The 12179-nt window shown below is 38.6% G+C and overlaps 1 protein-coding gene across 2 annotated transcripts in view; it reads right to left on the bottom strand.

The window, feature by feature from the left end:
- The window catches only part of LOC136825509 (ras GTPase-activating-like protein IQGAP1), a 235338-nt gene that overhangs the window by 132470 nt on the left and 90689 nt on the right, over positions 1-12179 (bottom strand). For both annotated transcript variants that reach the window (XM_067082078.1, XM_067082077.1), the window contains exon 18: positions 4478-4633. In XM_067082078.1, coding sequence (XP_066938179.1) covers positions 4478-4633 — 156 coding nt within the window. The remainder of the gene's footprint in view (positions 1-4477; positions 4634-12179) is intronic.

Raw genomic sequence — 12179 nt, forward strand, 5'->3', positions numbered from 1 at the left:
GACCACAGACAACCATGCGAACTAGCTGCCAACTCTGCTGACTTTATGACAGCCACGTGAAAACGTCAAAATCTGTGCAGATTCAACAAAAACTGAACTTGATAATGCTTAGCATGGACTCGATGATACCCTTGTACAGAACTTTACGCAAAAAAAATTCTGAAAAGTTATAACAGCTTAAAAAATTCCATAACAATAAGAACCTGGGCCCCATGAACTTATGCCAGGCGTAAGGAGGTGGCCACTGAGTACTAGAGATAAAATGACGAATGCTCTAGAGCAGGTGTCGGGCACTCAGACAAATGCCCCAGGCACTTGGAAGTGGCACCAGGAGCTCGGGAAAGGGTCCATGTAAACAGGAATTGGCACCTTGCTGGAAAAGTCATTCAACAAAGAACGAAACTGCAAGACGACCACAAGAAGGTAGCTTTTACCGTTGACAGGAAGTAGAGAACAACAACTGTCAACATGTAAATCTTCAGCGGAGTAGAGAGCCAAGAGGCTTACAACGTTCAGTCTTTGCCCAAAACCCTGGAACTGAAGGAAAATTGGAGCATACAATTTAAAAATCTTATTAGGTCTGTCTAATCTGGCCAACAACTCATGGGCGCCAGAACTAGAGTAAGCTCACTACTTATGTCCCGGGCACGAGGTGGGGGAAAAGAGGGTAAAACTCTTGGACCATCTGAAAGCAGAGATTCTTGGCAGACGGAAAAACTCGAAAATCCGAGAGATGCGACTGAAAGTTGACAAGAGACTCTGGCCAGTGCTCTTGATGTCAGTCCAGATAATTAGGAATTCCAACAATCTTGACAAGAAAGTCTAGATCTGACGAGGCACTAGAGATCCCTCTGTATGCTTGGATCCCACTGGGTGCTTTAATATCATGGGACGATCTGTTCCCTTTGGACGTCTGGGATCCACTTGGCATTTAGAAGCCACTGGGCACTTGGAAGCCACTGGGAGCTCTGCATCATCCCAAAAAACTACAAGAGGGCTCCTGGTCCCTATGGTACTTACAGGGATTGAGGGATCCTGATCCCCCATCGCGAGCCTTTTCAATGGCCTGGAAGAATCCTGGAAACACCAGCTGTGCCCTTTAGGCTCAGTCTGATCCACTGGAAGATAAGGTGTGTGGGTCCACTTGTACACCTTTCCAGTGGTTATCCACCGATACCTGGGAAATAGTGACAGGTTCAGCTGAGGGAGTGACTACCTGTAGCAAAAAAACCCCTTTGGACTCCCATGGACCAACATTAAGCCTCCTCCCAGGTTTAGGGGAGTCTGGCAGGGACTGGGTTTAGGAGATCCAATAGGGCCGGATAGCCACATCCTCTACTACATATCCAGTAAAATGCCTTTCCCGTGGCTGTCTGTCGATACCTGGGACTGGCAACAGGCTCGACTCGGGGCGACTACCCGTGTGTAACTTTCTGTCTTGGAGCATCGGGGGACGAGTAGACACCTCCTCCACTGCACAACAGTTCTCTATTACAAGGTTAACTTCTGTTAACCTAGACACAAGACTGGCAATGGCATGGGAAGGAAGCAAGGGAGCCAGGTGCAGGAGCAAGAAGAAAACATTAGAGGGCTAGTAGCAGAGAAGAAAAAATTGGATGCAGGGAGAGTGGGTGCCAGATGATCAGGAGCTGGTGCTGGATGCTCCCAGGTGTAAAGGGTGCCAGGCAACTGGGTGTCAAGTAAGCTAGTAGCTCGTAAGCTAAGAAATCGGTAGCAGGTGAGTGCTCCTGGGCGTTTGGAGCCGATCCTTGGCTGTCAAGAACGACAATTCTTCTAAAAGCCCAGTGCAACCAAAAAAAAAAGCACAATTTCTCTCCTTACTTTCAGTTCTCCGCAAAGATAAGTGTAATAAGATGTTTAAATAATTCTTTGAAGTACACAGAGTACCATCATACAGACAAATCTCAACTCCTAACAAACATAATTTGAGACCCCTGGAGATAGAGAGAATCATTACCGAAAATATCGGTCCTGTAGCAAATGCAGTGTTTACATTTTATTAGGCCACTCGATAATGATGGTAGCGAATGCAAAGTTTACTTTATCACGTTAGGTGGCAACACTTTATTACATTACCCGTTGTAAAGGCAAGTCAAAACAAAGACTGTAAATTTAACGATGGTAGCGAATGCAAGGTTTACTTTATCACGTTAGACGACAACACTTTACATTATTACATTACCCGTTATAAAGGCGAGTCAAAACAAAGACTCTAAATTCACTACTGTAGGGGTATTCATTATCGAAAAAATTAGTTCAGTAGCCGAAGTAAGTATCGTTTCGACAACGAACCAATGTTTACATTATAGTATGCCACTCGGCAAGGAAGAGTTAAACAATACCTGCAATTTTCGCTGTGAAAGCGAACAATTGATATACTAGACACCATTCAGTAACAACAAACCAAGGTAAAAAACTCATCCTGAAAGCTTTTGGCTGAAGCTACTCGACTTTTGGCTTGAACACCAAAGTCCGGTTAAATAACTGCAGCTAATACCTGATGTTAACACCAGGTGTCGCAGAAACAGACTAAGGATTATCTGCTAAGTCGTTCCTAATTCTCTTGTTAGAGGGCCAGACTAGTCACCTACACAGAACATCAGTGTCGCTACTGCAAAATCTGAATTTAAGCTGCTGCGAATAAATGAAACTAATAGCTACGTAATTACTTGGTAGGTTACTTATATAAAAACAAAAATTTTTATGCAAACCAATTAAACAAAACTTTCAGTACCTTCTTCCCTTGCCTTCTGTTTCAAGATGGACTTTAGCAAAGAAAAATGAACAATCATGGCATCATAGACCCAACAGAGTTGGCGGGGGATTTAGTGTTATAATTTTTTGCAAAGTTTTTTGAAGAGATGGGTTGTAATTGCTTGCATAGTATGAGTATATCAGGTATGGGTAGTAACTGCTTGCATAATATGAGTATGAGTATATCAGGTTTTTTACTGGCATTATTACTGAATTCTGTTGCTCTTCACCTTACAAATTCAACCACAGAAGACTGGAAAGTTCAAATATAATGTAGCAAGAGACCACAAATGATGTCCCCTACCTCAGGTGGCCAAAAACCACCTCTGACAAAGTAAGTAGATACCTTCCATCAAATATTTGGAATTACTGTACATGTCTGAATGTCCAACAGATTACTGAGATCAAGAGCACTATTGCTAGCTGTGTGTCTACACTACTTTCATGGACATCTTGGGGATGAGCAGGATTAGCACCATGAATATTGATACTTGAGCAGATACTGACAAATGGAAAAATCCAGGATATACTTGACTTTTTTACATGATACTGTTAACCAAGATGAGACAGGTTCACCATGAACCTGAATCACAGTTCTCTGCCTACCAAAAAATTCAAGCAAGTGGTGCCTACATTTCAAGATTCTCAGGGTGTAATCATGATAGAATACACAGAAGAGTGATGTCACTGTAGAGATTACAGCACTTAAGAACTGTAACTGTAAAAAAGAAAAGCCAGAAAAGTGAAATGCAGATGCCGTCAGCTAGTGCCCTGCTGCACAAGAACAATGCCCTGTCCACATAGATTGGGTGGTTCTGTTAGAACCAACCACCTGTAGCTTTGAATTGCCAATGCCCCTAAAATACCCAACTGGCACTTCCACCTATTTCCTGAGAACAAATCACTTGCATGACCACCATTTCTCCAAGATACAGTCTTTTTTAGTGATGGAATAGTAATGCTTAAAGATGAACCAAGCCCACTAAAAATTTTCTGTCTTCTCTGGCACTTTCTAGTTAAAGCTGAAAATCTTTTGAAAAGTAATGACTCTGGTAAACATCCTCAATTTTAATGCTGTTAGTATAACCTACTTTCAGCTTGAAATCCTTAGTGATACAAATAATGATAAACCATGATACTTGTAAACTAGAGTAAATGTGGCCCAGAAAGCAAATTTCAGCACTTAACTTAATTTGCTACAAATCTTGAATCTGATTGTAAAGTTACCCTCTACATGAGACAAGATTAGTTCCTTAGGACTACACTTATCTGTTCCTAAGCAGGAGTTCCAACAATGGTACAAAAAAAGTTTAATAATGAAGTTTTATATAAGCCAACTATTATTTCATGGCCAGTACTAGAGTCTCCCAATTTCAAATGAATCACTGGAAATTACTGGGACCAAAAGGAAAGAATATGTGGTAAAAGACAGAATTCAATGCAGATATTGAGACTGCAGAGATACTGCAAACATCCTTTTCTTTTGGGAGCAACCAGCCAGCCCTAAGAGAGCCTTTTCCTGAAGGTTAGTTGTTAGGTACAGTAGTGATAAAACTAAAGAGAAAATACATCTAAGCAATGCACAAAAACATTCATTACTGTAGAATTTCTTTTGGTATCCAACATCATTATTATTTAATAACTTATACAAGCAACGACATCAAAATGTTGATGCTTGCTATAAAAGTTAAACTATACTTACATGTTTAACGAAATGGGAAGATAGCATTTTTATTCGCCTACGATGCAGCCATGCTCGTACAGCACGTTGGAGTACAATGATGTAGGGTTCCCACATTTTTAAAGCCTTGCAATACATAACATACGCTCGCCTTCCTCGTACCATCCTCCACCAAGCCTGAATTAGATCAAAATTAAAACATAAAACAAACTCTATGGTGAAACATTCTCATTTTAAAACATGAAAGCAATTATGTGTCAAGGCTCTTCAAATTCATTTTCATGCTAGTTCCAATTTCAAGATCCATGCACAAGTAGTTGCTCTGAGCTTGAGTAATACTTAAAAGTTGTAGACATTACCAAGCGCTAAATGCAGTATAAGTGCAAAAAGCAAATCAAACTTCCATTAGTTCTATAATGGGACTTTGACTGAATCTCCAACTGATTTTTCACAATATCATTCAGAAAAGAAATATTGCAATCATACGTGAAAAGTATTTTTCATAAATTATTACCATTTCATCTGTGCCCTAATTCATATGAATAAAACCAGTATGACGTATCTTATAATTTCCATGATCTTTTTTGCTAACAGTATGTACTTATCTGGAATATAGTTTAAAGCTGATGCATGCCAACTCAGAACAAATGCTGCAACGAATTTATCAAATGAGAACCTTAGATGAAAACGTCACAGCAATGACATATTTGATCTCATAGCCATATATAAATACAGACACAGATCACAATGCATTAGCAAGATGGGAAAAAATTATATCAGCCACACTAATAACAATGCTTATGACCAAAGTATAAATGAACAAGAGTATTTAGAAACTGGATATCTTTGCCAAGGCTAATCGCTCCTCTCTATCCCAAAATCTTATCATTTGTTGCCAGTTACTGAGGAACACCAATGAACAAACTTTCTTTTAAGTCCAAAAGCAACTTTCTGTGCAACCGTGAAATAAAAAAAACTTGCCTAAGGTAACCACACCAGTATCAACATAGTTATGTTAATATCGATAATTAATTCTCAAAAGCTTAAGAAAATTGTCAACTAAATTGAATTCAAACTATCCTTTCCTCCTACAGTCGGCCCCCCAGATTCGTGGCTCACGATTCACAGAATTTTCTGTGGAACCTATCTATAAATTATTCACGGGAAAACTCACCCACTTGCAGATTTTTTATTTTGTGGATACTTGCTATTTGCAGAATTTTTGCAGCTACATACGTACTGATACTAATTTTCAAACAGTATTAATAATATTAGTACTGTAATAACAGTAAATAATAATGTACATTAATAATAATAATAATAATAATACAGTAATAGTAAAAAATTAACCCTTTAACGCCGAAGCCCTATTTACAAAAACGTCTCCCGTATGCCGGTGGCGTTCGGTGAGTTAGCACCGAAGCGGAAAAAAAGTTTTTTTCAAAAAATCACAGCACGCTTAGTTTTTAAGATTGAGTTCATTTTTGGCTCATTTTTTTTTGTCATTGCCTGAAGTTTAGTATGCAACCATCAGAAATGAAAAAAAATATCATTATCATATATAAATATTGGAATATATGACAGCGAAAAAAAAACTCGTATATAATTGTATACAAATTGCGCTGTAAGCAAAACGGTTAAAGCTAATGAGTTAATTTTTTTTAGTTGTATTGTACACTAAATTGCGATGATTTTGGTATATAACAAATTTTAAAACAATCAAAGCAACACAGAGAAAATATTATCACAAAATGATGCATGAATTAAGTAACATACGGACGTAAAAAATGTTTTTCAAAAATTCACCATAAATCGAAATATTGTGCTAGAGACTTCCCGTTTGTTGAAAAATTAAGCTAATTGATTGAATATTACTAGACTGTAAGTGTTTTAGCTTACAATTGCAGTTTTCGACCATTTCGGTCGAGTTAAAGTTGACCGAAAGTCGAATTTTTTCTATCGTGATTTATATGGAAATATTTCAAAACTGATAAAAGCTATAACCATGAGTTATTTTTTGTTGTATTGTACATGAAATTGCGCACATTTTCATATATAAAACTTTATGTAACGACTAATTTAAAGCGGTGCAAATATTACGACAACGAGAAGAAAGAATTTCTGAGATGTTCGGCCGAGTTACCGCAAGAGCGTAAGGAAAATGTTTTTTCAAAAATTCACCATAAATCGAAATATTGTGCTAGAGACTTCCAATTTATTGCAAAATGAAGTTAAACAATTGAATATTACTAGAATGTAAGAGTTTTAGCTTACAATTGCATTTTTTTACCATTTCGGTCGAGTTAAAGTTGACCGAAGGTTGAAATTTTGGCAGTTATTGTGATTTATGTGAAAATATTTCAAAACTGATAAAAGCTACAACCATGAGCTATTTTCTGTTGTATTCTACATGAAATTGCGCACATTTTCATATATAAAAGTTTATGTAACGACTAATGTAAAACGATGCAAACATTACGATAACATAACGAAAGAATTTCTGAGATGTTCGGCCAAGTTACCACACGCAGACGTAAGGAAAAAAAATTTTTTTTTCAGAAATTCACCATAAATAGAAATATTGTGCTAGAGACTTCCAGTTTGTTGCAAAATGAAGGTACATGATTGAATATTACTAGAATGTAAGAGTTTTAGCTTATAATTGCATTTTTACCATTTTGGTCGAGTTAAAGTTGACCAAGCTTGAAATTTTGGCAGTTATCATGATTTATATGAAAATATTTCAAAACTGATAAAAGCTACAACCATGATTTATTTTCTGTTGTATTCTACATGAAATTGCGCACATTTCCATATAAAAACTTTATGTAACGACTAATATAAAACAGTGCAAACATTACGACGTGACGAAAGAATTTCCGCGCAGACGTAAGGAAAAAAGTTTTTTCAAAAATTCACCATAAATCGAAATATTGTGCCAGAGACTTCCAATTGGTTGCAAAATGAAGGTAAATGATTGAATATTACTAGATCATAAGAGTTTTAGCTTAAAATTGCGTTTTTTGACCATTTCGGTTGACTCAAAGTTGACCGAAGGTTGAAACTTTGGCAGTTATCGTGGTTTATATGAAAATATTTCCAAACTGATAAAGGCTACAACCATGGGTTGTATTTTGCTGTATTGTACATGAAATTGCACACATTTTCATTTATAAAACTTTATGTAATGGCTAATATAGAACAGTGCAAAAATTACAACAAAATGACGAAAGAATTTATGAAATTTTCGGCTGAGTTACCGCCCGTGCGTAAGAAAAAAGTTTTTTCAAAAATTCACCATAAATCGAAATATTGTGCTAGAGACTTCCAATTTGTTGCAAAATGAAGGTAAATGATTGAATATTACTAGAATGTAAGAGTTTTAGCTTAAAATTGCGTTTTTAGACCATTTCGGTCAAGTCAAAGTTGACCGAAGGTTGAAATTTTTTAGTAGTCGACGTTTAAAGTGCGTCCACTCGCACCCAACAGACAATTTTAGTCGACGTATGATACGTCCAATAGGCGTTTAAGGGTTAAATAATAATATAGTAATATTAAATAATAAGATTAAATAATAATACAGGCAGTCCCTGGTTATCGGCGATCCGGTTTTAAAGCGCTTGTCGAGCAACGACGATAACCGGATTTTCAACACCAATTTCCGTTTATCGGCGCTATTATTGACGATTTTCGGCTATCGTCACGGTGTCGGGAACGGAACCCTGCCGATAACCGGGGACTGCCTGTACGTAATAATAATAAAATACTATGTACTGTATAGTAATCAACATGCGCAACAGAGATGGGTATACTATTAGAAGCTGGGCAGTGATGCTGGGTCACTTAGCCATATATATCAGTATTATATACATATGTGTATTTACATACACGGTATTGCACATAACACTGATATTCTGTGCATACTGTACATTTTATAGATTTTTTCTTTTGTTGTAAAGATGATTTTAAGTACATATTACATAAAGTGTTTTAGGATGATACGTAGCATGCAGAACGTATCTAAAATACGCAACTAGCAGGATAAGTTTATATTTGCGGATTATTTTCATGTTACATTTTACTACCCACTAAGTATATTTTTGTGACTACTGTAAATACACTTATGAAAAAAGATTTACAAATTTTCAAATATTACAGTACGGTAATATATTAATGTAAACAGCAAAATTTTAACATGTACTAGTTTTGTTTTCTTAAAAGTGTTTCCCCCTAAGCCAACAGCGAATCTCAGAGTTGGGCAAAGAAAATGCACGCTGGGTATACATACCCAGATGAAATGATACTCGACACGCTGTTGACTGTCATCTGCAAAGCAGCCAATCCAGGAACGCCATTCATTTCCCCTGGCGCTGATTGGCTGGAGCCTCAACACTTTGTCTGTGCAATGAACAATTCTGGGAAGGCGTCACTACGCATCCTCTTCTGAGTCACTCTCGTAGCGAATGTATGTGTCCATGCATCTTTGTGTCTAGTGTTAAAATCTTTGTGTATCTCGTGTGATCGTGCTCTTAAAATGCCCACTAAGCACCCTGCTCCTTCTAAGGCTTCTGGCAAAGAGCCGAAATGTAAGAAGGTGGTAATCAAACTCGACAAGAAGGTAAAACTTCTTGATATGTTGAAGGAAGGTAAAAGTTTCGCATCAGTGGCCCACCATTTCCAAGTGAATGAAAGTACGGTGCGGTACATCATGAAAAAAGAGGACGAGATACAAAAGGCTGTACATGTGAGCTACTTCGGTGGTGCGAAAACAGTTTTGACAGTGTGGGATAAGACAATCGTGAAGATGGAATCTGCACTGGCATTTTGGATAAAGGACTGCCGAAAGAAGAACATACAACTATACCAGCAGTATCTGACTGATACAGAAGGCGGTGACGTAGTAGGCGATGGCGAAGGGGTATTAGAATTTTTGGAGTTCAACGAACCCATGGAAGAAGAAGAGGAGGAGGAGGAAGAGGCACAAGCAGGACTTTCGTCAGCTCCTCGAGGTTTTCAGGCCAGCAAGGGGTGGTTCCATAGATTTAAGAAGCTGTTCCAACTGAAGAATGTTTTTCTCTGCATGGAGAGGCAGCATCCGCAGATACGAAAGCTGCCGCGAAATATCTGAAGACCTTCAAGAAACCTTTAAAGTAGAAGGCTACCATCCAGAACAGGTGTTCAATATGGATGAGACTGGCCTGTTCTGGAAAAAGATGCTGTCCTGGACATTCCTCATGAAGGATGAAGCGAAAGCCTTTGGATTCAAGGTCCAGAAGGATAGGGTTACCTTCGTCATGTGTGGCAATGTGGTTGGCTTCATGCTAAAACCAGGCCTCATTTACAAGGCTGCAAACCCCAGGGCCCTCAAGAATTATACCAAGCAGTTGCTGCCTCTGTTTTGGATGCACAATCCCAAGGTCTGGATCACCAAAGCCCTTATGGATCACTGGTTCGTCCAAAGCTTCATCCCTCAAGTTCGGCAATACCTCAGTGACTTGCGTATGGAGTTTAAGGTGCTGTTGATTATGGAAAATGATGGTGGCCACCCTGCTGATGTTTATTACGAGGGAGTCCTGCTCAAGTTCCTCCCTGCCAACACCACCTCTCTCTGGCAGCCTATGGACCAGGGTGTGATCTGCACCTTCAAGGCACTCTACACCTGGAACTCCCTCCAGCACCTTGTGAATGCAATGGACACTGAACATGAATTTATGGTGAAGGAGTATTGGCGTAAATTCATGATGGCCACGTCTGTCCGTCATTGACCGATTGTTGAAGGGCATGAAGAAAGACCTGAACGCGTGTTGGAGGAAGTTGTGGCCGGAGCGTGTTCACAATTATAAGGGCTTCTCTCCTGAAAAAATTCAACATTCAGCCATTGACAAGGCGGTCCAGTCGGCGAGGATTCTGGGTGGAGAAGGCTTCGATGACATCACCGAGGATGAAGTAGGCACCCTCACTGATGCCCACTCTGACCCCCTGACGGACCAGGCTTAGGAAGAGCTGACAAAGTCAGCCAGTGAGGAAGAAGACACATCAGGTTCAGGAGACGAAGAAGAGGATGATGGCCTGTCTTTGAAACGTCTGTCCCAACTTAAGAGGATAATTAAGGAGGCACAGGACGGGGCTACATGGAACGCTCAAAACTTTAGAATGCCCTTGATGCGGCACTGGAGCCCTGTAATCAAGCCCTCATCAGCAAAAAGAAGCAGTGACAGCAGCTGCCTATTACCATGTTCATCAAACAAAAGAAGAAGGACCCTCCAAAGCCTCCCCAAACCCCTGAAGTGCCTGATGAAGTGCCTCCCCAAATGCCTGAAGTGCCTTCCCAATTGCCTGAAGAGCCTTCCCAAGCGCCTAAAGAAGAGCGTCCCCAATTGTCTGAAGAAGGGCCTCCCCAACCACCTGAAGAAGGGCCTCCCCAACCACCTGAAGAAGGGCCTCCCCAACCACCTGAAGAAGGGGAAGAGGTGCCCATAGAGGAGATGTAACTCCCCTGCTTTGCTGTGCAGTCATATCTTCGTCATCATTCATCGAACTGCACAGCTAATCCATCATCATTCATCTAAAATCAACATTCATCACTGGTGAGTACCTGTATGATTTACGTATGTAATACTATTAAATACTGTGTTTTTAATATGCATATGTATTTTTGTTTTTCTCTCTCTCTTGCGAATTAAGCACATATCAATGTTTCCCCTGTAAAAGAAAACAGGACGGCTTGGATATTAACTGTACGAAAAAAAATGTGCATGCCTGAATACATAGGGGGGACTGGATTATTTTCACACGTAGCTGTAAGCCATACAGTATAGGTACTGTCCTACTTACGATGGGGTTAGGTTCCAAAACGCCCCGTTTGTTGGAAAAAACGTATCTCGAATGTAGCCTAACCTACACTAGGGTATTCAGTACCATCTATACATACTGTACAGTGTAGCTTATCCTACACTTTACAGTATACTCTATACATATATGGTATAGTAATTATTAATATCTAATTCTGGATATTCACGCAGATTGACTTATAATTCAATACAAAGAGAAACTGAATAACAAACAAGAATTAGCATAGTCTACACTATGGTATACTGTATACATATACAATAGCCTAGCCTACATTATACTGCACTCTATATTCACATATTAATATCGTATTATACAAACATCAACATAATGAATATGCATCTTTTCCATGGATCTTTTAAAGTTATATTTTACTTCACTATATCCAATAATATTGTATGTATTCTCATATGGTTTTTGTATTATAAATTACGATCATAGTGATCAATGTCTTTGTTTGGAAATCAATTACGTGGTAAGTTTATTTTGCTGTATTTAACTCAGTTAAGAGCACTTTTCTTGCTTCTAGTTAGTGTAAATTAATCTCTAGATACTGTTTATACAGGACAAGGTTATTTTTCCTTATACGAACTGTTTTTAAGTCGAAATATAACTGGATTACGTCTCATGGTGAAATGAACTTAGCTATTTTTGTTTGTTAGATGACGTTGACCGTTGGGGCATGTTTGTTTTCTGTAAATAAATCAAGATTCCATTCATTATTTTCACTTTATTTCATCATAATATGAGCTTTACATATTTTTTTTGGTGTGAAAACAGCAGTAATATGTGTTCTTTCATGCCCAGTAGTTTTGATTAAAACACTTTTCTCTCCAATTTTATTCACGGTCGAGTTTCATCCATGTTGCCGATG

The sequence above is a fragment of the Macrobrachium rosenbergii genome, chromosome 37, assembly GCF_040412425.1.
Source record: "Macrobrachium rosenbergii isolate ZJJX-2024 chromosome 37, ASM4041242v1, whole genome shotgun sequence".
Lineage (NCBI taxonomy): Eukaryota > Metazoa > Arthropoda > Malacostraca > Decapoda > Palaemonidae > Macrobrachium > Macrobrachium rosenbergii.